This window comes from Herpailurus yagouaroundi, unplaced genomic scaffold (genome assembly GCF_014898765.1).
Source record: "Herpailurus yagouaroundi ecotype Mexico unplaced genomic scaffold, PumYag 192, whole genome shotgun sequence".
NCBI lineage: Eukaryota > Metazoa > Chordata > Mammalia > Carnivora > Felidae > Herpailurus > Herpailurus yagouaroundi.
In genome coordinates, this window is record NW_024412423.1 from 23045699 (window position 1) to 23071859 (window position 26161).

General features: G+C 48.8%; 1 protein-coding gene across 1 annotated transcript in view; it reads right to left on the minus strand.

Annotated features, from left to right (window-relative positions):
- Positions 1-324: 324 nt before the first annotated feature.
- The window catches only part of TRPC7 (transient receptor potential cation channel subfamily C member 7), a 140479-nt gene continuing 114642 nt past the window's right edge, over positions 325-26161 (minus strand). Inside the window, exons 8-12 of the mRNA XM_040444540.1 lie at positions 16171-16366; positions 10489-10710; positions 9772-9852; positions 3204-3279; positions 325-1077 (exon numbers count right to left, since the gene is read on the minus strand). Coding sequence (XP_040300474.1) covers positions 908-1077; positions 3204-3279; positions 9772-9852; positions 10489-10710; positions 16171-16366 — 745 coding nt within the window. The 3' untranslated portion in view covers positions 325-907. The remainder of the gene's footprint in view (positions 1078-3203; positions 3280-9771; positions 9853-10488; positions 10711-16170; positions 16367-26161) is intronic.

Consider the following 26161-nt stretch of genomic DNA (forward strand, 5'->3'; position numbering starts at 1 on the left):
CTTCCTGACATTGGTCAAGTTGGGGTCAGTAGGTCTGGGGATAGGAGGAGGGCTAGGAGGTAGGCGTTCTGGCTGCATGATCTTAGGGGATTGGTCCCTTCCCTCTCCACACCTGCCCCGTTCTCCTCCCAGAGAAAGTGCTGGCCCATGGGCTTCCAAGGCCACCTCCAGACAGGCCACAGGATGGCAGGAGGGCAGCACATTGATGGAGGCTCCACAGGCTATTATGAGGTAATTTTATTTGTTTCCATTTTAGGTAAAAATAGTAAATACAAGATAATAAAGGTAAAAATACATCATTTGGATTTTGTTGTTGTTCTCTAAACAGTGCTACCTACAGTACAATTTTTGATTTAGGATTTTTAATTTTTTTTTTTTTATAAACAAATAGAACTATTTTGCTATTAGGCTATCTGTGTTCTCGTCTGGCACTTAAGAATAGATCACAGGTCACCTCCCGGTTCAGTTTGGATGTGATTAGGTGGTGGAGAGGGAGTGAGAAGGGGTGCATGGGATGAGGTGGTTTGTCTTCCTGGGACACAGACAGAGGTGTGGTCCGTGTGCGGTGGGAGGGCATGTGTGTGCATCCAAGAAGGCCTCTTCCTGCGCTGGCCACAGGGACATGCGTCACTGTGACTGGACCAAAAGTCTCATGTGTCAGGGAGCGTTTCCTCCCCCTCCTCCTGTGCTGGCCTTTCTTACCCAACAGCCTAGATTCACAACAGTTCTGGGTCAAGGCAGGCTACTATACTGCACATGTCAGCGACTCTGCTCAGGACAGAGCCAATGGGTCCCCTTAGTGTCCTAGAGGAGCGGGCCCAGGACCCTTCCCTGCCAGGGCTGGTGGCTAGGAAATCCATCCTGGCCTGGGAATGCTGGTAGAAGTCACAGATGCCGATGCAGGCTGCTAAATGTCTTTGCCCTTGTTTACCCGCAGGTGGTCTTTGTTTAAATTCTTTCCAAATTTCTCACTGAGCTGTTGGATCAGGTCTGCCAGCTCACCGGTAGCTTGAGATTTCTCTTCCAGAAGCTCGTAGCGCAGGCTGGAGATATCTTGCTTGATTTCCTTCAGTTCACCTGCAAGGACAGATGAGATTTTGGTCAGCACGAGCAGGCTGAAGGGGCGCCTTCCACATCAGTTTGGGGCATGCATCTTTCCAGTGTAATTTCAGGTTGCCCACTAAGGGCAGAGGTGAGGGCATGGGGGTTGTGTTTGGATCTAAGTAACACCCAGCTCCTGCCACTGAAGGACACGTCCGTCCATTTAAAACCTTCTTCTTCCCATTCCTGGTCAAGGTCTTTGTTAAGGGTCTCAGGTAGACAGAGGAGTCAAGGTCAGGTTGTGAATTCCTATTCTGGCACCTATTTCACATCATGATTGTTAGAATGTTGGTCTTGGAGCCATTAAAGGCAGATTTCAAGACTCTGAGCAACACCCTCCTTCACTGGGACAGTCGTTTCCACGATGTTCCATGTTTTGTTCTGTCTTTATCTGCAGAGAGGAGAAATTCCCCAGCGTGAAGGGAATGGCTCAGCACAGTGCATGTGGCCGTGGAGCCGGACAGGGACAGGGACAGGGGCAGGGGCAGGGTCCCCCGCACCATGCAGGCGGTACCACCCGGCAGAGGCCTCCTCCTCCTTCCATTGCAAGGGACCACCAGGTGGGAACTTGCACTCATTTCCACAGTGAACCACGTGGGCCGAAACCCCCCTGGGCTTGGACTGTGGAACTCTTGTAGTTAGGAGGGCTCAAATGTTCTTTTCTGATATTCCTATCTCTTTTCTCCTCACGTGTTGCATACGGAAAAGGCAAAGATCTTAAAGGTACAGTTTGGCCACTTTTGACAAATGCATACGTCCCCTAGTTCCTTTACGTTGGATGCTTTACTGGAGTCCCAGCTGCACAGTACAACCCCAGTGGCCTGACGTTTGGCAGCCCCAACCTGTATAATCAGTTACATTCCTGTCAATCACAGCTGGCTGCCAGGCTAGCCGTTTTACGTTTCAGACCCATATGTAGGGGCGGCTGGATGGGCTCCCGCTCAGCCCCTAGGCAGTGTCAGCCTAGGAATGAGTTCAGCCACTGTTGATCTTCAGGCTGCATGCTGGATGGCCTCAGGATGAAGCAGAGGGTTACTTCATGACCAGGCTCTTTGGGTAGCCCCCGTGGCCCAAGGGAGGGTGGGACTTCGTGCCTTTGTTCATGGAGGAGGCTGCTTCTAGGGAGCAGATCTGTCCTGTGTGTCTCATGAAGATTAATTACCTGGTTTAAGGTAGTTTGCTTTTCATTTAAGAGTAACTGCATTAAATGGACTGGAAAATAACCCAAACAGTGAATATGATGTAGTCTGCAAACTTCAGTGTGCATCAGAATGACCTGGTGCTTTTATCAAAATGCAACCCCCCCGGGCCGGCAAGCCCCCCCTCTTTCCCCCCCCCCCCCCCGCCCCCCACCAGAGATGCCCATGCATTAGGCCTGGGTGCGTTCTGGGATCTGCGATGTTAACAAGTGATTCTGAGTTGGGGGATACTTTGAGCTCTCAGATTCTGAGAGCCTGGAAGTGAGACAGGGTGGTGGCAGGTTCTGAAAGTGGAGGGGAGGCCACTTGCAGCTCTCTGTATGTGCACTCACAGAACGAGGAATTCTGGGCCATTTTGGAACTCATGGGACATGAGGTGGGAGGCAGAATTATTACCAACCCCCTCCCCCACAAAAGGTGTCCAGGTCCTAATCCCTGGTGTCCGGACTGTGTGTGATAACTTTATATGGCAAAAGGGAGCCGGGGTCACAAGTGTAATTAAGGTTACTCGTCACCCAACTTTACATAGGGAGATTATTTTGGATTATCCAGTCTAATTGTGAGTCTTTAAAAGTGGAAGGGGAAGACAGAAGAGAGGGTCAAAGAGGCAGGATGACAGAAGCGGAAGGAGCATGGCAGCTGGAGAAGGGGCTCAGTGCCCGGGGGGCTGGTTCTGCGATGAGGCGGCTGTATGCAGTCGGGTGTGGCCTCAGCCAACAGCAGCCAGGGAACAGAGACCTCTGCCCCACGGCTGCCTGGAAGCTCCTTCTGCCCACACCCGAACCAGCAAGGCCTCGCCAGGGCCTCCAGACAAGCACACAGACCTGCAGATGACACCTTGACTTTAGCCTGGTGAGGCCACGTCCCACTGACAGCCTGTAGGAAACCAATCCATTCGCTTACCTTCATTGACTTCGTCGTTTTCTCTATCCACCTGGGCCTTCAGGACGTATCTTTTAATGAGCCGTTTCATGATTTTCTGAAATGTGAACACAAGGAAAGGGTCAAACAAGCCTGGCCAAGGACAGAAGCAGCCTGCCTGGTGTATTTGTGGCTCCTCTTTTCTGCAGAGTGCCCGGTCCGTGGCCGGGAGTCCTCCTGCACCTGGTGTCTCTCTTCTGAGGGTGCCTTGCCTGTTGGTGGAACCCAGGCTTGACTCTGTTTAACCTCTCCCCATAGCATGATCCTGACCCTGGGGTGTAAGAACAGGACACTTAGTGGTGGCAGGCCAAGCCAAGGAGAGAGAGAGAGAGAGAGAGAGAGAGAGAGAGACAGAGAGGGAGAATGGGAGGGGAAGGGGGAGGGAGCGCCATCTAAAATGCATAGGTGCTGCTTGAGGGTCCTAAGCCCAACTCTACCCTCATCTTCTTTGTGACCTTAGCCAGTCATGTCGTCTCCTCAGGGCTTAGAGTCAGGACCAGGTTGGACAAGTCCACTGCACCTTGGAAAATTCCGACCAGAGGCCGAAACAGACACAGCCGGACCTCGGGAGGTTTTGCCAAAACACCACTTCCTGAGATGCCACATGCCTGACGCTGGGCTGCCAGTCACGCTGGGGGAGACGGTTTGCGCCCTCAGCTGTCATGCATTATGCAGATATTGGTTCTTTAAGCAAATGAGGAGGTATGAGTAAACACTCAAGAGACACCCAGAATAGAGCCAAGTGTGAGAAAGACTCCAGGAGGTGAACTTTGGATTTTGCCAGCTAGTCGTTGGAGGCTTCCTGGGAGATCGCAGGATTTAGAAATACTCTGGTAGCTGAGACTTCTGAATCTTGCACGAGCTGCGCAGCTGGCAGAGATGGAGGGAGTCCCTGTTCCTGGCTCATCTGTGCCTGTGACTAGTTCACCTGCTCAGACCTGAGGACTCAGGGGAGAGAGGCAGCGTTTTTCTAGATGGAAGGGACCTGAATTCTGTCCCTAGCTGTGCTGTGTGTCATCAGGCAGGTTGCTAAGTTCTTTCCCTGAGACACCTGCAGGCCAGTGTTGCCTGTCCTCAGCCCTCGGGCTCTTCGGTTTGAGTAGTGACCTTATTTCTTGCTAAACAGAGAATGAGCAAGTTGCCTTCATGCTGCCCTCTGTCAGAGAGCCCTGGGTCTTGCCATGCTAGTGGTCAGGCTGCTAGGCTAGATTTCTCCTTGACATTCTCCTAGTCAGTAAGACAGGTTGCCCAAGTTATTAAGAATATCTATGCCTTTTCTGGGACTCAGTAAGGTTCTTTTCACTTGGAATCGTAAAGCCAAAACAAAACCATCTTTATCCCAAGCCGGTCCTCGTGGGGAAAAGCACAAAACCCCAAAAAGCAGATACTCAAGTGTGTAAAATTCGTACTGAACACAGGATTCAGAAGTTTTCTGCAAATGTTCAGGCTGAGGCAGGGCCAGGGGATCTAGTTAAAGTTTGTTTCTATTTTAAGGAAAACCTCAAGAATTAAGGGTTCTTTGGTTTCTGGATTCATCAATTGAGTAAGTTTTGTACGTAAGAGGGAAAAAGCATGAGCCCGAGACTGGAGGTGGAGAGTTCTCTTTCTCATGATGTGCTGAGTGGAGTCTTTTCACAGCCATGGCGGTGATGACCGTCTTCCTGGCTTAGGGTGCATGCTGTGTTTTAGTACAGCACAACTCAACCCATTAGCTGAAAAGATTCCATGGTATGTTTGTTATTAATACACAACGTGCCCCTCCAACTCCATTTGCTTTCAGTAGGTGAGACACTGCTCACAAGCCCCCCTTCACTGTGGAGTGGCCCTCTGGGAGGAGGGGAGAAGGAAGGGGTGAAAAAGAAACAAAGAAACAGACGTAGTGAGTATCTCCTACAGACCAGGAGTCCCCTTAGCCTCCTTGACAAAATGGCCCTGCTGAATCCTCCCAGAAACCCAGTGAGATCGGAGAGGTTGTCTCCATTCATAGATGAGGACACCAAGGCTTGTGGAGCCAGGGGACTTCTCCTGGGTCATACAGCCCAGAAGCGAGATTCAACCAAAATGGAAACCAAAGCTGGGGCTTCTTCTACCCTTCAGGAAAAGGTTACGTGCATGACGCTTTGGGGGATGAGATGCAGGAAACTGGCTCCCACTGGTCGGTGGGGGTTTGGGCTGCTTTCAGGTACCCATTTGATCTTTAAAACAACAGTGTTCTAGGCAGGAGGAAGCCTCAGCTAGATTTTGGAGGACTGATGGCTTTGCTCAGTTGTTACCCCTTGGGATATTTGAATGAAAAATATTGCTGCCCGAAGGTCATCAGTATGTCATTGTCACGAATGCTCATGGCCCACTGTTGATCTCTGGCCTGCATAACGACCTAAGGTTTGCACATCTGTGGCTCCAAGGGGAGAGAAGCAAATGCTTGTTATTAAGCCTCTCACCACGCATCAGGATTACAGAGGCTTAATATGGAAGCAGAATCTCTTGAACATTGCAGACAGGCGGGGACGCTTTAACCTTCCTCCCACCCCCACTGCACACTCAGGAGTGACAGGTACCCAAAAGGAGAACAGTATGACCTGCTGAGCAACTGCTTAGACCCTGTGTCCTGATAAGCACCTGGTTTCCCCTTTGGGGTATACCTGTTAGACAGCCTGGGGTATGCAGGAATGACATGCCAGGCTTATCCCCAGAAACGCCAAAGTGGTTAGAAGGTGCCCATCTATGTAACGCGGATGCTACAGAGGAGATCTGTTTTCAGGGAAGATGGACACCAAAAGTCTCCCCTCCTTCGCTGTGTAGGGGGAAAAAGAATGTTCCTTTGCTGTGGGTTTTGAGATGTCTCCTTGCTCTCTTTCGCAGAGTTCTTTCACTTCAAGAAGATAATAAACTTTGCCCAAGTTAATGAGTCCTGGTCAGTGATAACTCTGCCCACCTTGCCCTCCTGCCCTTAGCAAGTGCTGGGGATGAGTATATGTAGTGCCATGACACTTGAGGGGATGCGAAGGAGATGGGCAGTAGGTCAGAAGGGTTATGACACGGAGACCCACATCCAGGGAAGGAGCCACACAATTCTCCGCCCCCCTCCCCCCACATTGCTGGGGCCCAAATGGCCTCTCCATGCTGCTGGTGCTGGGGAAACAGAAAGCCTTTCTGCAGAAGAGACATGTCTCTGCACAGCACAGCCAGGGCAGTTAAAGATGTAGACGAAGGGCACATATACGGTACGTCGAAGATGGTACATGAAGCAGAATCCAGAAGGAAGCACCGGTGCCACCCAGGAAAAGAGAAATCGAGGGACACTTGGAAGAGAGGGGCAAAATGGATCCTAGGACATGTCAGTTATTAAAGCGGGATCTAGAAGAGGACCCAGAACATGGACAAGAGGAGTCCCCACTGGTTTGGGGAAGGGCTTGCATCACAAACCCTGGGGTTTGCTTGACTTACAGACTGTGCCTGGATTCTGCGGTTCATTTGGGATGCGGCTTGTTTGCTTTGCCCGTGATGGAAATGTACCTCTCAGAGTGTGAGTGTCTGTGTCTGCACACGCCCCAGCAAACAGACACCCTGGATGGTGTTACGGGTCACAGAGTCACTTTGGCAGGAGGCACACTCTGACCCCCTTGCCGGTATCTTGGTTTTGTGTCACTGTTTAGTTCCATAGGAGCCCAGATGGGAGAAAAACCAAAACAAAACATTGCAAAAGCAAGGGGCTAGTCTAGCAATCAGAAGCCTGGAGGCCTAAGTTACAGCACAGCGAGCCTCTGCCTTCCCTACAACAGAGAACCCCCCAGAAGTCGAGGGATTGACACGCTTAACGGAGACACCTCAAGGACTAAGTTTGAACACTCAAGCGGATCTGCTGAAGAGACACAAAGGCAGTGAGTTTAAAAACCCCATGTGTATGAACGACGGGGCTTTTGTCTCATTGGGAATGCTACAGAATGACTCTGAACCATGACCGTGTAAGACACGGACAGCACACGTCCTCAGCGAGGTGCCTGCTCTGGGTGCAGCTGGGACGGTAAGAAAGAGGAAGTGTACTCGGGCTCCTTCTGATCTCTGCACCTTTGGCAGTTGCTTTGGGAAGAAAGCAGTGCAACTTGGAGGTCTACCAGCGGGCCCAAGAACACAAAAGAGGCTTTGTCAGACCCTTGCCCCAATCTTTCATGGGAGAACCTCCTCCTCTACCTTGCCTCCTCCCCTTCACCCCTCCACAGAAGGCTGCTGGCAGGCAGGACAGGTTCTCAGCAAGGCCTGGGCACCTAGGAAGCGTGATGTAGTAACGGAGGGGTGCCATTGTGAGTCACATAGTTCACCTAGCTGTGGGACCTTTACCACTGAGCCTTAGTTGTCTCATCTGATAAATGGGTTTAGAGATACTGCCTCTCTCACCAGCATATGGTGAGATTACACCCAGGCTACTGTCTGGCCTCTGCCCCTGTGTCCTTCATGCCGTGTCTTGCTTCACTCCTCCTGTCTGAGCAGATGATGGCTCAGGAAGGTGACCCGACTGCACCTTGCAGGGCTGAGCAAAGGGTGCATGTGCAAATGCAAAGTGCTCTCTGTTCCCCTTTACTTGCCTCCCAGCCCCGTCCCTCTGATGCTCACTGGCCCTGGTTTTCCTTTCTTCTTTTCTGTGAAAACTGTTTGAATAAGTAGCCCCGGGCTTTTCTTGGTGGATTCACAAAATACAGGATGAGCAAGCTGTCCAAGGTCATCAGTAGCCCAAAGCTGAATACCACCAATCTCTGTAATCCTGAGCAGAAAGCTCTTGGGGACATTGAAAGCAGCAGGGACTCAACCAGTGATGAGGGAAAACGGGAACGAGATCTCTCTGAGGCTGCTTTTGAAAACAGTCTTGCTCATAAAGGATTCATTCTGGGTACAGGACGTCTCACCAGGTAATCAGTCTTCCTTTATCTCTGCAGCTGATTCTGCCCGAAACCCATCAGAGATTTAACCCTAACCCATTAGGGTTTTCTATCTCTTTTGGGGCACAGATAATCTATACTTTTCTCTGAGAAGCTGGGAAATAAAAATCCTCCCACTGACCAAAGGGTTGGTCCCGTAAAATAACTCAAAGCAGATCAAACTGGTCAGGCCCAATTTTGTACACGATTAAATATAAGATTTGCCCATTTCCAGTTTTTAGCCCGTGTCATCTCATAAAAATGTAAGTACTTTGAAGGATGAACCATTTCTTAATTGTGCCCTTAAATCCTCCTACCTGCACAGCTGGCTCTGAAATATGGGTGGAGATACAATTAGAGATCTGTGGCTGGAAGATGCTATGTCGAAGTCTAATTGCTCCCTCTGGGATGGTGGGCCAGGGACATAGCTCCTTGGCCCCGGGAATGCTCAGGACAGCTTCAAATTTACCTCTGATAAGAACTGATCAGCATGGATAAAACTGCTGATCTCTGAGAAGGGGAGGACAGGAAAAGAATGGCCTGTACTTTTATAATCAATAACCTGTAGTTAGCATTTATCACTGGCTCATGGGCTGATTCAAACAGATACAGAGATGTGGCGTTAATTTCCAAAAGCGGTGCAAAGGGTTGCAAGCATACAAAGTCTTCTAAGGTTCATGTATGAGAACAGACTTGGGCAGGCTGGTGGTCTTAGGTCAGGTGGCCCCTGTGTCCACCTGTTTGCTTAAGACAGATGGCTGGGAGTCACGCGGGATACCCCCCATCCCTGCAGATATGCTTCAGGTCCCATTGCCTATATGTCCGGAACATAGACTGAATCTGTCTACTTTCCTCCATCACCCTACTCACAGCCAGTCCAAGCCCCCCTCCTTTGCACCTGGATGACTGGCCCCTGCCTGCTGAGCTCCAGCTGCTCTGGACTTGCCAAACTTCTCTCCTCTGGCTTTTTTTTTTTTTTTTTTAAGTTTATTTTTGTTTATTTCAAGAGACAGAGAGAGAGCAAGTGGGAGAGGGGCAGAAAGAGGAGGAGAGAGAGAATTCCAGGCTCTGTGCTGCAGGCACAGAGCCCAATGCAGGGCTCGAACCCATGAATCGTGAGATCACGAACTGAGCTGAAAGCAAGCATTGGACGCTTAACCGTCTGAGCCACCCAGGCGCCCGCGTCTCCGCACTCTGGCTTTTGCTGATGCCTTTCCTGTGCTTGGGAGGCCCCACATGGCTGCCTCCTTAACTATGAGGTCTTAGCTAAGTGTCCTGTCCTTGAAGATGCCTCCTCTGATAACTACACCAAAGCAGGGGCTCCCTTTTTTTCCCTCTGTTTTCACACCAGATTGTTTTCTTCTTTCTACTTTTATCAAATTGAAGTTACATATTTACTTGTGTGTTTGCTTGTTCCTTGTGTCTATCCCTCACTGGGCCACTGGGCCACTATGATAGGAGCCTTGTCCTCGTCCCCAGTGAGTAGCGCAGTGCCTCTCATGGAGCTGCCACTCAAATGCATATTTGCTGAATGAAGGGAGAAATGAAGCTGTGTTCTGGGGGGCTGACAGCCATGTCGCTAAACCCATGTCTGGATGGAGCCCACTTCTCCCTGTACCTGGGAGAGGTGTGGTTACCTGGTATCTGGTGGGCTTGCTGAAACTGTTATTTGCTGTTAGGTTTTCAGAATTCCTTGTGCCAGCCTGGTAGCGAGTCTTCTGGGAGGGAAAGAAAGAACAAATACATAATAAATAATACATACACACATATGTTCAAATAACACATATGACACCCATATATGAGGCTGTGTCTAAAAAGAAGCTGATATGCCCACTGCTACTAGGTTGCCTGGAACACTGTTCTTGGGACTTGAGTTCTGTAGGATGACAACAGCTTATGGAATATAGTTTGGTCAACTTTGGGAAGCACTGAGTTAAAGCTGCAGGGGGTGTCTTTGCTCCGGGATTTCTCAGAGATTTTAATATGCTAATAAACATTGAGAGTCTCCAGGAGGGGGAGATAATGGGAGGGAAGCTTTCTTCCAGGGATCATTCTCTTCCCATTTCTGGGAAGAGCTGTTGCTCCCTGGGACCCTCTAAGGCGCTCCCTCTGTGGGGGGCACGGCTCAGCAAGGCAGCTTGCTCAGCCCCTGCGGGGCACATCTGCAGGGCGCTGTGGGGAGAAGGGCAGCTGCCACGGGCATTCTCTGTGCTGCTGTGCCAGCCTGTTCTGAATAGCGCGGGCCCCTCTCTGACTTCCCTCATCTCAGGGCACCTGCACCGGATCAAGCACACACACCTTCCGCCTCCCCCTCCTGCGACCTTCTCTTGCCCCATAAACCCCGCGCTACCTACCCTGAATTTGGAATTCAGCATGCCCATTTCAAGGTCATTTTCACAGCTTTTGGCCTTAGATTTGCAGAGTTTTATGAGGCACATCTTGATTCTCATTATGAGATAATAAAATGATTTAGGACTTGGCACAAGATTGAAAGGAGCAGGTAGAGTTCTTCCTTCATCAAAGTAAGACAGCCAGAGCTTTGCCCTGGCAAATTTCCACTCCACATCTGCGTCCTCCTGTGGGACGAGGGAAATGACACAACATCAAAGGGCACGATCTCACATCAGAGTTCAGTGTGACGAGTGGGGATGCAGTCTACACATTATGACAGCAGATTCCTTTCTTCCTTTCCTTCTTCCCTTTCTTTCTCTTTCTCTCTTCTCTCTCTCTCTCTCTCTCTTTATTCCTTTTCTTCTTCCCTTCCTTTCCTTTCTGTTTCTCTCTTTCAAGTTTATTTATTTTGAGACAGAGGGAGAGAATCCCAAGCAGGCTCCCCACTGTCAGCACAGAGACCAGTGTGGGGCTTGATCTCATGAACTGGTGACGGCAGATTTCTAAACAGGACTCTGACTGATATATCTGTGGATGTTCTCCTTCTTTACAAAGACGCAAGATGGGGCATTTGCTCTTGCTAAAACCATGTGAAATTAGTTATTCCTAACAATCTCTGCCTAACTCCTCAGGACTTAGTAGTGCTGAAAACCTCAGCCTCTTCATACCTCCTTGACTCTCCACTGAGAATTTTCACAAACATTCTCCAACTTGCCACTAGCCAGAGAACTTTTCTCACTGCCACTCAATCTCATTATCCATTAACATTTAGAGCTCTGCTGGATTCACAGTCCACCACAGCATCAAGGTATTAATATTTTGGAGCATTGCTGCCCAGTGGAAATATAATACTGAGCCACGAAGGTGAACCACCTAGTTAAATTTAAATTTTCTAGTAGGCACATTATAAAAAGTAAAATGGAACAGGTGAAATTAATTTCAGCAATACATTTTATTTGATCCGGCAGATCCAAAATGTAACCCCTTCAGCAGGTAATCATTATAAAAATTCTTACTGAGGTAGTGCACATTTTTATTTCATATTGAGTCTTTGCAATCATTGTATATTTTGTACTTATAGCACATGTCAATTTGGACCAGCCACGTTTCAAGTACTCAGCAGACACAGGTGGTGAACATCTCCCATGTTGTATTGTACCGCTGTGTACTTACTAGAAACCATATGGCTTACCGGTCGAAGTGCTGCCACAGAGGATGTTGAGAGATTCTGCATATATAATTCAAGAGAAACAGACCTGACTGGAGTTAGCAGGAGGCAGTCCGGCCGTGCTGTCTGGTGGTGGAGGTAGTTTTGACCCCCAGATCGATTCTGACTTGGGGTCAATCCCGGAATGCTGAGTGGGCCCTCCAAGAGGTAGCAGGTGTTTTCATTTATTTATCTATTTATTTTTATTGTATTTTATAGGCAGGCTCTTTGGGCCTCTGTGCTAGTGGGGCAGTCCGAGAGTAGGAAAGAGGCATGGAATTTGGAGTCACATGGACCTGGGCCCACAACCGATACTAGCTGCAGGACCTCAGCAAGAGCTCCGTCAGTAGAGGGAGATAATGCCGCCTCCCTCACGTAGCCCTGAGACTGGCATCGAGTATGTGCTCCGTGAGGGGTGGGTTCCTCTCTGCACAGACGCTCGCTATACTTCTCAGGACGGTGAGCCTAGCAGGGGCCCACATGAGGCTGCCAGGAGGTACCACGTGCTGTAAGGCTGTCACCTGCAGGCTTGGCCATTTTGTTTGCTTTAGCTGAGAACCCATCAGCAGCTGGCCTGGTCTATGGGACACATCATATTGGAGTCTTTTAGACTGGAAGTTTCATGAGGCCAGGGCTTGCTCCCGGCCTCTGCTATACGACAGAGAGATGTGACAGGGACACCTGACTTGAGAGGAAGGTTGGTATCGCAGCGACAGCAAAGGGTCTGGAGCCTGCCTGGGTTCAGTCCTGCCTCTGTTCCTCCCTAGCTCTGCAGCCATGGTGGCATGGCTGCTCTGGGCCTCTGTTTCCTCATCTGTAAAATGGGGATAAAAATGCTTACCTCATAGCTCATTGTGAGAGTTACTTGAGGTCACACATGAGGACTGCTTAGTGTCCGATATTAGCACGCCCTCAGGAAGTATTATTTTTATTCCCATAGCTTAACACAGTGCCTAGTGTTCAGCCTTGAGTCGTTCAGCAGACACGTGTCGAGTACCTGCTATGTGGCCAGACTAGGTATGCACTGGGGTTGACAGTCCTTCCGTGCCGTCGTGGATTACGTGCTCTGGCCCATGACATGATTATGTTGAACTACTCATCCCCTGGTCTTTCCCCTGGAGTTGTGCTAAGGGCTCAAGTGCAAGGGATGCTGCGTGTAGGGCTCCAGAACCGGCCCCGGGGTCGGGGAGGCTGCCTGATGGCTGGTATTGGAGCTGGGCTCCAGGGGGTGAGTAGTTCTCTACCAAGTCGGGTGTGCGTTGGGAGGGGGGTGGAGAAGAGTGGGAGTTAATGAGTAGAGAAGGCAAGAGGAGTGCAAACAGCTTTTCTGAGAAAGCTGCCAGGAAAGAGCAGGAGAGAAAGAGCTGGAAAGCAGGATGGAGGGAGGATTTTTTTTTGTTACTTTTTTTTTTTTTTTTTAAGATCCATAGTCTCATTTAAATGCTGACAGGAAGGGCGAAGGTATGCGCGGAGCAGGGATGAGTGCATTGGTGGCCCCTGAGGAGGCAAGAGAGAGGGCAGGGAGCCAGGGCACGCAGGCAGGGCAGCTCGGATGGAGAAGGCCTCTCTCTCAGCCACGGGAGGGCAGGTGGGGGCATGGCAGGTGTAGAGACAGACGGGCCCGTGGATTTGGAGAGTAGGTGTTCGAGATCTGTTGACCGAGTAAATAAGCGTTCTTGTGGAAGGATTCACAAATTTATACCTCATCAAAGTTCAGCGTGACCATGAACACTGGGCAGCATCTAGTGGCCTCGTTCTGTGTCTCAGGGTCCTTGTCCACGCACCACCGGCAGGCCAGGGGAGGTGTGGGCTGCAGTGAACCGTGAAGCAAAGCGGTGCTGGGGTAACTGGACGTGACAAGCCCACGTGACATCATGGCTCTGCCCACCCCGCCCCCAACTAGTGGGCGTCTCTCCACACTGAGCCACAGTGATTTACGTGCCACATTCATTTGGACCAAAGCATGGCGTGCTTGTTAGGATGGAGTACAATGCCCAGGGTGAGTGGTACAGAGGTCTGCACGTTCTCTAGGTGCCGTGTGGTTTCTCTTACATATGGGGAAACAGGCCCAGAAGGGTGGGGGTGGGGGCTGGTTAGCAACAGCTCATCCACGTAAGGGACCAAATATGTACACCATTAAAAAAAGATTTTTGTCCAGGGATACAGTGCTGCATTTTCCTGTGGGTGGCAGCGGGGGGAGTGGGGAAGAGACTAGGCTTTGTGCTGGCTCACCTCTTCCTCTTACCTCTTCCTTCTTCTTGCACAGCCTGCCCTCCTGTAGGCCCAAAATGCCACATTGTTTCACCCTTCCCTCCTTGGCACATGTTCCTGCTGTTCAGAATACTCTGTTTTGGACTGTGTGTGTGTGTGTGGGGGGGGGTGTTATGAGCCAAATGTGTCCGCTAAAATTCATATGTTAAAGCCCTAACCCCAGTGCCTTAGAATGTGCCTCGATTTGGAGACAGGGCTTTTACAGAGGTGAGTAAGGTTCAGTGACGTTGCTAGGGCAGGTCCTGATCTAACATGACTGGTGTCTTCCTAAGGAGTGGTAGAGTTACCAGGGATGCTTACACAGACAGGAACGGCCCTTTGAGAACACCAGGAGCAGGCAGCCCTCTGCAAGCTGAGGAGAGAGGCCTTGGAAAAAAACCAGCTCTGCCAACATCTTGGACTTTGAACCTCTAGAACCGTGAAGAAATTGTTTGTGCTTCAGCCCCTCAGTCTGTGGTATTTTGTTATGGCAGCCTAGCAAACGAATGCATGGAGGTCTTTAATTGTTTTCTGTGTGAGAAATACACTAATACTTGTCTTATACAAGGCTTGAGTACACAGGTATATACCAGGCAGATGTGACGGTCCCCTTCCAATCTCTCTCCTTTTCTTCCTTTCCCCAGAGCATGCCCTGGGTCAAGAATGTGCTACTTTTTCTCTACCTTTCTCTGCTCTTTCTTTCTCTCTTTCTTTTTTTTTTTTTTTTTTTTAACGTTTATTTTTGAGAGAGAGACAGAGCGTGAGCAGAGGAGGGGCAGAGATGCCCTCTCTTTCTTTATATGCATTCGTATTGTTATGTAGATCAGATTTTCCTACCTGTATTTTTCTACAACTTGCGCTTTTTCCCCACTTAACAATATCACAGAGATTTTGTCTTGTCAGCACAAACAAGTTTTTCTCCTTGTGTATACAGTGTTCTGAAGTCTGTACTGTATCAGAGGTTATTGAAATGCTCTGATGTTGATGGGCTAGCTCCACGTTTTCCCTGCAGTGAACATCTATTAAAATCGTATTTCTGCGTGCATCTATTCCTCGAACTGGAATTGTTGAGTCAATTCAAAAGAGGTTAGTGTGTTTCATTAATTTTTAGCTTATTTATTTTACGTTATAGTAAGTAAAACAATAATCAGATTTCTGCCCCCCCAGCTACCGCCTCTCAGCAGGCATCCCCCCGCTATGCTTGGTCTGGGTACTTTTACAGGCTTCTTTTTCAAATGCTTACCCAATTACAAATGAGCACGGACACGCTTTTCTTCCTTTCTCGCACAGCGAAAGCGCACCACAAACATTGTCCTGCAACTTGATTTTTTTTTTTTTTTTTTAACTTAGTGCTATAATTTGCAGGTCTTTCCCCATCCGTCTGTACAGGGAGAGCATTTTCGTTCTTTCTACAAGCCACACAGCATCTTGATGTTCCGATGCATCATAATCCACTTCATTAGATTCCTGTTAATGCTCATTTGTCTGTTTTTAACTTCTTGCTCTTCCCCAAAAGGCTGCAATCACTAGCTTATGGTATGTGCCTTTTAGATTTTGATAAGCCGCCTCCTCTGATACATTCTCTGCACTCCCTTAGCTATCTGGAAAAATTGTATTAGTCCTCGAATGGCCTTCACACATCATCTCTGGATGCTTCTCTGCTGCCGATCTCGTGCACCTGGTAAGACTTCTCTGGGTGTGCAGGGCCCAGGACACTGCACTTTGTTGACTGATGTATCTGGTTTTCTCAAAGGACAGAGTTCTTAGAGGGCAGGGACTGTCTTAGTTGCCTGTGTGTCACCAGTGCCTAAGCACAGGCATTTCATACAGTAGGCATTTAATAAATAATACGTGAGAGGCAGAGGGAGTGTTGGCTAAAAGATACAGTCATTCCAGTTTGCCATGGGCCTCCTGCATGCTGTCCTGAGGGGACACGTGAAAGAGGGAAGCTTCAAACCCTGATGCTTCCCGCCCTTGTTGGGCCACTTTATGTGTGGTGGGCACCCTGCCACGTGGCGGGTTGATTGAAAGAGCTCCTTGGAGCCCCGTGGGAAGAATGCTGGTCATTTGCTGTTCCGGCTTCGCATGTAATAACTCACGGGCTTCTAATATCATTACCCTCACTGAGGCAAACAGCCACGCAAATTAAACCAAAGGGTAGAGAACAGTTTCACTTAGCTGGTCTTACCTCAATTTCCTGATACGAGTTGTTGATCATGGCTATTAGCATATTGAGCAGCACGACCACCATGGTGACGTTATAAACGCCGTAAAGAACGTAGCCGATGTTCTCGATGAATTTGTGGTCGTATTTCAGCACCACCGAGATGACTTCAGACAAGCCAAAGATGGACCAAAATAAGGTTTTAAAACTTTCTTCAACCCTGTAATGAAAGACAGTCTCTTCAGGCAGTTCTGCATCTGCTAACACTCTTTGCACAAAAGTTCCCATCACCCAGACTTTGGTGGTTATCCAGGAGTGGGGCTGGGCTGGCTGGTGGAGACAGGTCTTCTGAAATAATAGCAGGTTCAGATTTCTAAGAAGACTTTGACAAAAATATTATAAAGGGCAGTCTCTTTCTTTTCCATTCAGTCCATCTATTGGGACTCTGGGCTATGGTATTGTTTTAATCTTGCAAGTAATTAAACATTTTTTTAAAGTTGTTTAAAAAATTTTTTTTAACATTTATTTATTATTGAGAGACAGAGACAGACAGAGCATGAGCAGGGGAGGGGCAGAGAGAAGGGGAGACACAGAATCCGAAGCAGGCTCCAGGCTCTGAGCTGTCAGCACAGAGCCCGACGCGGGGCTGGAACTCACAAACCGTGAGATCATGACCTGAGCTGAAGTCGGATGCCTTACCGACTGAGTCACCCAGGGGCCCCTAATTAAACATTTAAATATTTAAAATTAATTTTTAAACATTAAAAAATTAAACATTTAAAATTCAACACCAGGGCACATGTTTGTTCTTATATGCTATCAGCCTCAGAAAGCACATTCTTCCTAAAATCTCCTCTTGAGTGTCTCTTCTCAGACCTCCCAGCCCCACGTGAATGTGGGGGGGAAAGGATGGTGTCCACTGTTAGAGGCAGCATCATCGGTTCCTGGCCCTGGTCACAGAGCAGCTCACTTAAGCCTCGTGATCATCTTACTACCTCCATTTACATATGGAAGCACGGGCACTCAGAGCCTTACCCTTTCTCAGTGGCGCCCTACCGGAAGGTGGGGTGCAGGCCCACGCACATCTGAGGTCTCCAAAAGCATGTACTTCTAACTACCACGCTTTCCCACCCCCTGGCTCTGGATAGTGAGGCCAGCCACATAGCTCACATCCTCTCAACTGGAGTTGAGTTACGAGAATAGGGAGTTGGGTGTGTCCGTATTATTCACATTTACCAGGCAACTGTCTAAGCCTCACCCTACAGCTCACTCAGGGTTGACATTCCATGTGTTTGGAGGGCATTGCGGGGAAGATCTGGCTTTTAGGACACTGATCTTTGACTCTTTAGAGACTATGAACTTATGAGAATACCCTAGCGTTTACAGTCAGATCCAAGCATGTTTCACGGTCTATACTTCGTGGCTAGGTCCCCGCGTGAGGTTTACAACATAGAATCCAATGAGAAAGCTGGGTTTGGGTTGGGTGGTTTAGAACACACCCGTGCATCTGGTAACATCCGAAGGGTTATAGGCAGTTCTTCTGGTGTGCATCTAGTTTTGAGGTACATGATGAGAAAGCACTTTCTTTTTTCTCTTTAACATTTCAGGTTTTCAACATTCACCCACAGTGGCCAGGATTAGCTAGATCTCAAAAAAATATCAGCGTTTCTTAAGGACTGGTATTTATTGGACAAGATGTACAAAAATACTAGTGTTTGTCCCTTGGGCTAAAAATCCAGCTCTGACTCGCATGAATTTTCAGCTCTCCTGTGTGTGAGTACGTGTGGGCGTACGTGTATGTGTGCGTCTAGCCAGCTGTTTGACTCATTCCCTATGCATCCCCGAGTCTGAAAACTGAAAATTGAAGTGGGTTTTTGTTGTCATCACTTGTTTCTGGTTTCTTTGAAAACTGTGAGGTTGGAATATTTGATCCATTTTACTTTTAATAGGAAGGAATTTAGTGAGGGGTTTGGAAGTAATGACTGGGTATCAGGCCATTCTTTTAGAGCCCCAGCTCCTGATGCTATTACGAGAAAGATGTTATTCTTCCCGTGAGATAAAGCATCCATTTTGTGTGGAAAAGATGGCACTCAGTGTGTGGGCATGATTCCATGCAGGTATTGCCTTCGATTAAGAGGTAAGCTTTTGGCTATCACCCTAGTGGAAGGAAACAGTGGCAGAGAACCCGTGGATGAGCCCCAAATCCCAAACTGGAAGGAGACGGCAGAATGTGATCTCTCTGACAGTTGTTCCCTTCCTAATCGGATCAGCAGAAAACCGGAGGGCACACTATCTCAGCAAGGGACTGGGCAGGCAGGCATTGGTCCAGGATTTGTGCACTTACCATGAACGTCCTAAGAAACGGATAACATATGCAACTGGGAGATGCTTTACAGAAATTCATCTTCCATTGCTTACCTCGGAAAACCCCGCAAACCTTTGGCTGACACAAATGAAGCAGGCAATTATAGAACATTCAGGGTAAGTCTTCTGAATTTTGATTAGGGAAACTGGCCTAGATTCAGCATGTATTTTTTTTTTTTCTCATTTGCTTCTTCCTATGAATTTTGCCACTAAGCTCTGATTTATCCTTGATGCCTTCGCTTAGGCATTCTATGTAACAGAAAAATCTGAAGGAGGCAGAGCTAGCCCGCTAAGCGGTATGTGTTCTAGTAAAAGAATATTTACAGATCCCTAAATCCAATTCGTGGCTCAGCTCCTCCTCCATCAGATTCTACTCCTGCCCCCTTGGACTGCTGATCCTTTTGGTTATCTGGCTTCCAGACAATCTTCATACCTGTTTCATTTCTATATTTTAAAGATTCGTCTCTGCATCGGAATTTGGCTATGACCCCAGCATGAAAGTGACCCCCTCCAGCGCATTAACATATGCACCTGACTGGGCAGGAAGGGGTCTTAGCCAAAGTATACATTTTTAACAATCTCTCATAAACTCTTTAGGGAGTGTCCCTAGCCCTGTGTCCCCCTATTATGGGGAAAAATGGGTTGTCATAGCAAAGACCTCCTTTTAGGAAAAGCTGGGTCCATCAGCATGAATAATCCAAAATGGCTAGATTCATCCTTGGTATCTGTTGGGTCTTTCTTGTGTACTTACCCTTCTTGACATGAACTGGATTAACTGAATAGATTAATTTTCTTGTTGTTTCTCAGGAGGGACCTTAGGGGCTGAATTATGTGCAATTAGCTAAACGGTAGTCAGTACAATATTTTACCCATAGCTCAAGCCATATAAGTAAATTCTGAATGCAATCGAAGAGGTCAATGTTAAAAAATGACAAAATAAAAAAAAAAAGAATAAAATACTGTTATTTATATAATCTTGGGCTGGGAGACATTTCAGAAGATAGGGAAAGATGGAGAGATTTGACCCCGTAACACTTTACATGTATACAACAAAGGCATAATAACGAACAATGAAATGCAAAAGACTACGTGAGAAAAGAAATTTTGTCTGTGATATGGTGACAGACACTGGATGTCTTTCTTATATAAAGAGATCTTATAAATCAACAGGAAAATGGCAGACATCCTAGCAGGAAGCAAAAGCGGGGGGGGGGGAAAGAAACTTCTATGAAAACTTGATGCTTTTTATGGTAAGTAGAGCTTCACAGTTAACTTGAAATGCTATGCTAGCGGCATCTTCTGGTTTAATATGTGGCAGGAAATAAATGAAACTGTCCTCATTGCCCCGAGCGGGAAAAGGCTGTGTTACTTTGACCTTGGAAACCTACCATAATATATTCTCAGAAGGCTGGCCTTGGAAAGGAGCCAGTAGTATATTACAAGTGTCAAGAGTGTGGGCACGGAAGCTGGCCTCAGTGTTTCATGAGGTTATGATGCTCTCTGAGTTATGTATTAATTATTAGCCACAATTTTCAGGAGCTAGGGGACCTAGGGCATGGGGCAGAAGGCCAGTCACTGTGGAGGTTGGGGGCTGTCTTTCAGGAAGATAGGGTCTTGGAACTGGCTTAGCTGATAATCGCCGTGAAGCCACTTGTCTCACACAAAGCCCCTAGTGTCAACCAGCTGGTCTCAAGGCTAAATGTGAGGTTCCTTACTCCCAGAGGTAGTGGTCATCGGTTCCACATCCTCTTCCAAACCACTCTGCCTGTCTACCGAGTTCGTCACAGATTCCCTCAACTGTGTCCATCACAAGAAGCTTCACAGACATAGCTGGAGGGGTAGTAAGTAAGAGCAGAGGTGCGTGGCTGGGTTCAAATCCCAGCTCCACCAGGTACTGGCTGTGTGAGTCCGGGCATGTTACAAAACCTCTCTGGGTCTCGCTTTGCTCATCTGTGAAAGGGCATAGAGGTGCTCTATTACTCAGTTGCCATGAAGATTGACCGAACGTCCTTATGCAACGTACATAAAGCAAGTCCAAAAGATGGTAGCTGTTATTTTTGTTCGTTTATTTGCCAGATATCCACTGAACTCTGTGTGCCAGGCAGTGTACCCCAGACCTTGCTTCTGTCCTTGTGGAGGTCCCAGTCTAAAGCAACCCCAGCTAGGTGACAGAATGCTGCAAGGCTGTAGAAGGCACGCGTGCTCTGCTGGCCTGGCCTTACCCGGCATCACACCAACCCCTCCGGTGCTGCCACACAGGGCTGAATGTAGCTAATAATTCAGGTGCTTATTGACCTCACTGAAAAAGCCCATCTTCCTTCCTACCTGCAAAGATCATCACAAACCCTTGATTTCATGCAAATCCTCTTTCTGGCTTCTCCAGCCCAGGCTGTCTTGTGGCATTTGACTCTTGGCTTGTATTGGAAGGGACTGAAAAGTTGAGTCAATAGGCCAGCCTAGCATAAGAAGTGCTCCTAATGGAGGAACAGAGGAAAAGCGCCTGTGAGTGATGTTGAATAGGCTGTGATTCACCCCTGCTCCCACTGTGCGGGGGTGTGTGTCGGGGGAAGGCTGGGACTGATTTGTCAGGCAGAAGGCCGGGGCATGGTAATCAGTTCTCTCCCAGGTCTGTCTCGCCTGGATAATGGGGCTTTAATAACATGTTGCCCGAAGAGGCGGTTGTGTATGGGTTTCAGAGAACAAACTGATCAACAAGGCGAGGGTTTGGGGAGATTGTTAGGAAAATTGCCGCTTCTTCAGAATGTCATGATGCCCTCCCCACGGGCGGTGGAACTCTGCCCAGCACCCCCCCCCCCATTCCCCCAAACAGTTCAGTTCGGTTATCTACCCAAAGCTGCACATAGCAGGCTAAAATTAAGCAGGAGACTAGCTCCCGAAAGGCTGCTTCTCAAGTTGGGAAGACAATAGCGGGTCCTGTGCTAGAGATCTGCTGAGGTAGAGATGATGCTTGCCTGCCATCCCGGCTGGGAGGATGGATGACAGAGCTTGGAGTATACAGAGACCCTGCACGAGCACTGGGTTTCTCTAATGCCCAGTTGTGGGGACCCAGGGCTGCCGGGCCAGGCTCAGAGGTGAGCGGAGAGAGGCAGACACCCAAGGAAGTCTGAACCTTGCCCCTCATGTTCTGCAAGGTTGTGTCCCTGAATTACCTCTTGGTTTATCCCGGGTCCTAAATGAGAAGTTTGATTTAGAGTGTCCAGAAATAGACGAGGCTGGCCCCAGAATCAGTGCCAGGGAACGGGGGTCCACAAACCCTGTGCAGCCCGGACTTACTCATAGTGGGGGCCTGGTTGCTCCTGGAGGGCAGAGCTGTGTCTTCTTCACTCTTGGAACTCCAGACCCTAGTACAGAATGTGGAGCACTGACCCCACTGTCAGGACAGGTAGGGTATGGGGAGGTAGTCAGAAGCAGTTTCTGAGTCAGGCAAACCTGACTTTGAATGTGAGCTTCTGGCCAAATAACAGCCTTTCCAGGCCTCTGTTTTTCTAGCTGTAAAATGGGAAAACTCTACAGTTTCTCCTTCATAGGGCTGTTGTGAGGATTAGATGAATTAATTCAAATGCTTTGTGAAGCGCATTAAAATACTGCCTGGCAGGTAACAAATATGCGATGAATGTTACTGATCTTGTTATTACGTGTTTTTTCTTTCTTTACTGCATTAGGCTCCAGCATCAGGCTGAGAGTCTCGCACAGCCTACAATCAACTGTCCGCATAATCCTTTGAAAATAGCAGTGGGAACCTTCCCCTCCCCTTTAGTGGTTTTCCCTCAAAGGATCCATTCAGTCACTGAGGATGCCTCAAGGCCCCTCATAGTCTGACTCCCTGCGGGTTCCCTGACTGCCTGGAAGGCCCTTCCCCCTTCTCTATGAGTGGCCAGTGGCCGCCCCTCATTCTCCTCAGGCATCACGCTGCAAACTTGATTGTCAGGGGCTCAGATAGGGCCTGATGCCCTTGTTGAAGGAGGCCTCCCTAGCTTACTCTTGCGTTCAGTGTTTTTCTTTCTTTCCTAGCCTTCCGCATTTACTCTATAATGATCTTCTTTATCTCTGTTTTAGTTTTTAAATTTTTTTTTTTTTTTTGCCTTTTGTCCTTCTTTTCCCGTCCATGGAGGAATGTGACCTCCATGAGGGCAGGGCCTACTGATTTGCACACTGCTCTGTCATGGGTGCCCAGACATGCGCTCCCCCCCACCCCCCGCCCCGGCTCATAGGAGGGACTCAGTAAACACTTGGCAATAAATGATTGGATGCTGGGAAACCGAGGCACGAGGTGACTTGGTCTTAGCTGGCCGGCTTCAGACCCACCCAAGGAATAGCGCTTCTGATAATATCTCTAGAGCCAACCATGGACAGCCGTTTCCTGTCACTCTGTCGCTTTGGGGAAGGGCAATTTGATCATTCTTATTGCCACCCTAGGATCGAGTGTTAGTGAATAGAAAGGTAGGGCTCTCTCCACAGTAACATGGCGATGGTCAGTTTGAGAACAAGATGGGAGATGTGGAGCAGGGCCTGGAAATATGCTATGAAGCTGCCATCGAAGAGAGCACATCTTCTTTCTATCCTCAAGCTTTTCTTTCGCTCATGAACTTGTGGGCTCCCAGCCTGTTCCAGAAGCTTAAAGGTACCAACCAGGCTTTTAAAATGTCATGTCACGAATAAGCAGGAAGAGCGGGCTAAATGAACATCATATGAGAGTACAGTGCTGCCATAATGGGTGCACTCATGCTTCTGAACTGGTCCGGAAAAAGATCTATGTTTTTATCACTTCCTGGAGAATTATGCAAAGATGAGAACTTATATCAGACTCAAACTATTTTTTTGAAACATAACGACCATTTCCAGATGCCCGGCCTCTCGGAGCCTGACCCGGACCCCATTCAGTGACCCGTGCTGCCTGCTTTGCCAAGTTTCAGAACCTTCCTACTATTTTTCCCCCATGACAGAGGCCATAATAAGCCCCCTTATTCCCCCAAACCCTTACGCCTCGCTTGAATTTCAAAGATGAAAGGCGAGATTATAGCTTTCAGAATATAGTAAACTATGACATAACACTTCTGTATGAGAGATGCCCAGATTTCACCGCTGACCCGGAATCCTGGGAGAATGTGTCCCCTCTAAAGCCCAGCTGGCCGGTTCCGTTCCTGGTTCCCACCTACAGACACATTCATCGGGCTGGGCAGAAGAGTGTGCATGGCAGCAGGCCACAGTCCGGCGATGCCACAATGTGGGCTTTCCCTGGTTTCTCTCACCTAGCGCTTGGTTATAGAGAGTCTTACTAGTGGGCAATAGCATCCAGCCTCTGCTGCCCCAGCAGGACCTCCTCTGTAGCCAGATCCTTCCTGGCCCTATGACCCTTTGCTGTCAGGAGGCCCTCCCCCCCTGGGGCTCATCACTGCTTTTTAGACATCTCGGGGCTTGTATGGCTCATCTGTCTCCCTTTCTTTTCTCTTCCTCGGGCCAGGGAAATCTCAGGCTCTTCTCTTCTGTTTACAAAGAACAATATGGCATTTTTAGCTGAGGAGCCTACTTTGCTCCTTCGGCAAGTCTCTGCTTGGCCCCTGGCGCTGTGAGCATGGGGCCTTCCTTCTCAAGGCCCTACACTTCCTCCAACCCCTTAGGACACAGACTTCCAGGCGTCTGCCTGGATCTGAGTGTTTGCCTTCGGCTCTGCTGGCTATGGTTCCTGGGGATGGTGGAAGCCCCCATCTCTCCCCTGAGCCACCAGGGCTCTTGCCTTTCTCTCCATCCTATGCTCCTCCAGATGGCCTCCCCCAGGTCCTTCTAGGGTCTTCCAACTGTCAAAACCCAAAGAACATCTTCCTTCCCTCAGAATCCCCATGTTCAGTCAGTCATCACATCTCCACTCCTGCCTCCCCAGGGTCCCTTTCCATCTCCTTTCTCCATCCCCTGGGCACTGCCCAGGTCAGGGTCCTGTCCTCCCTCCCATGGCTCCCTGCTGCAGCCACCTAATGGACCCAGTTCAGCTCTCCTGGGAGCTGCCCTTCTTTTAAGGTCCTTTCTCTCAGGACATCTCATTTTGTAAACATGCCCTCATTCCTGTGACCTATCTTCCCAGCCAGTCTGCAAGTTCCTTGAGGGGAGGGGCTGTGGGTGTTTTCACTCATGATAAAATCTCGATCTTGGGGTTCCCGTCTCACCCCTTCCAAAGCACCCTTCAAACAGGTGCCCAGCCTTTCCGGACTCGTAAAGTCCTTCACGACCTGGATGCTCCTGGATTATTTTATGTAATCTCTCATTTCCCCAAACTCCTGCTTATTGGAACTTCTCCAAAAATTCTCTGCTCCTTTACTTTGAATGACTTCCTAGTCATCCTCCAAGATCCTTCAAGGCCACCCTCTCCATAAACATTTCCCTGACCCTGCTGGGCACAGTTCAGCGCTTCCTCCTCACCGTGCTGCCCAAGTACCCTTTGATGTGGTGAAATAATGATGCTATTTTTTTTTTTGAATTCCCCACTTGTTTATGAGTTCCTCAGGGACAGGAGGATAGTCTTTTTTTTTTTTTTTAATTTTTTTTTTCAACGTTTTTTATTTATTTTTGGGACAGAGAGAGAGCATGAACGGGGGAGGGGCAGAGAGAGAGGGAGACACAGAATTGGAAACAGGCTCCAGGCCCTGAGCCATCAGCCCAGAGCCCAATGCGGGGCTCGAACTCACGGACCACGAGATCGTGACCTGGCTGAAGTCGGACGCTTAACCGACTGTGCCACCCAGGTGCCCCTAGTCTTTTTTTTTAATGTTTGTCTAGAGAGTGTGAGCAGGGGAGGGGCAGAGAGAGAGAGAGATGGAGAGAGACAGGATCCCAAGAAGACTATGTGCCACCCGTGCAGAGCCCAATGCAGGGCTTGATCTCACACTGTGAGATCATGACCTGAGCTGAAATCAAGAGATATTTAGAAATAAGGTATGTAGAACTCTCAGGTTCTCAACAATAGGTACATCTGAATCCAGTAGGATCCTCTGTAGAGTTTAGTGCCACAGGAAAGTCACCCAACTTTTACAGAGACTCACCCTTGACTTTGGAGCTGTGGTGTGGGGGTGGGGATCCCACTCTTGGGAATTTCAGGTCAAGGATAGGAGTCAGGCAGATCTGAGTTCAGGTCCTTTTCTTGGCTCTAGAGTCTTGGGAAAGCCTAATGTCTCTCTGAACCTTAGTCTTTGGGTAGTAGTGTCTGTGTCAGTCCAGTCTTGGGAGGATTAAGTGAGAGTGTAGATCATGTGTGTGTCGCGAATTGTTCAGCAACAGGGTGACACAGCAGTTCTGGGGTGCGGTGGGCTATGTGGGGCAGAGTCTTCAGGAGCTTCTGCCCCAGCCCCAGTGCCCCTCCAGGAAGGAAGACCTGGTTATTCTGTGGCCCCATGGGGCTGGGGGAGCTGAATCAGCACCTCCTGCCCTTGGCGGCCATATGAATCTCTCCCTTTATAGTATGCGGAAATTTTCCATAACCGTCATGGAAAACAGAAGCTTCTGATTTTGCTTACACTGCTGAAACTCCTTCCATGGAAATGAGTCCTGGGGAGACAGAATAACCTTAGGAGAGGTATTATTTTTGGCTAATAATTTCACTTCCACCTCTTTGCCCCCTGTTGCTCCTGTTCTTCTCTGTGTC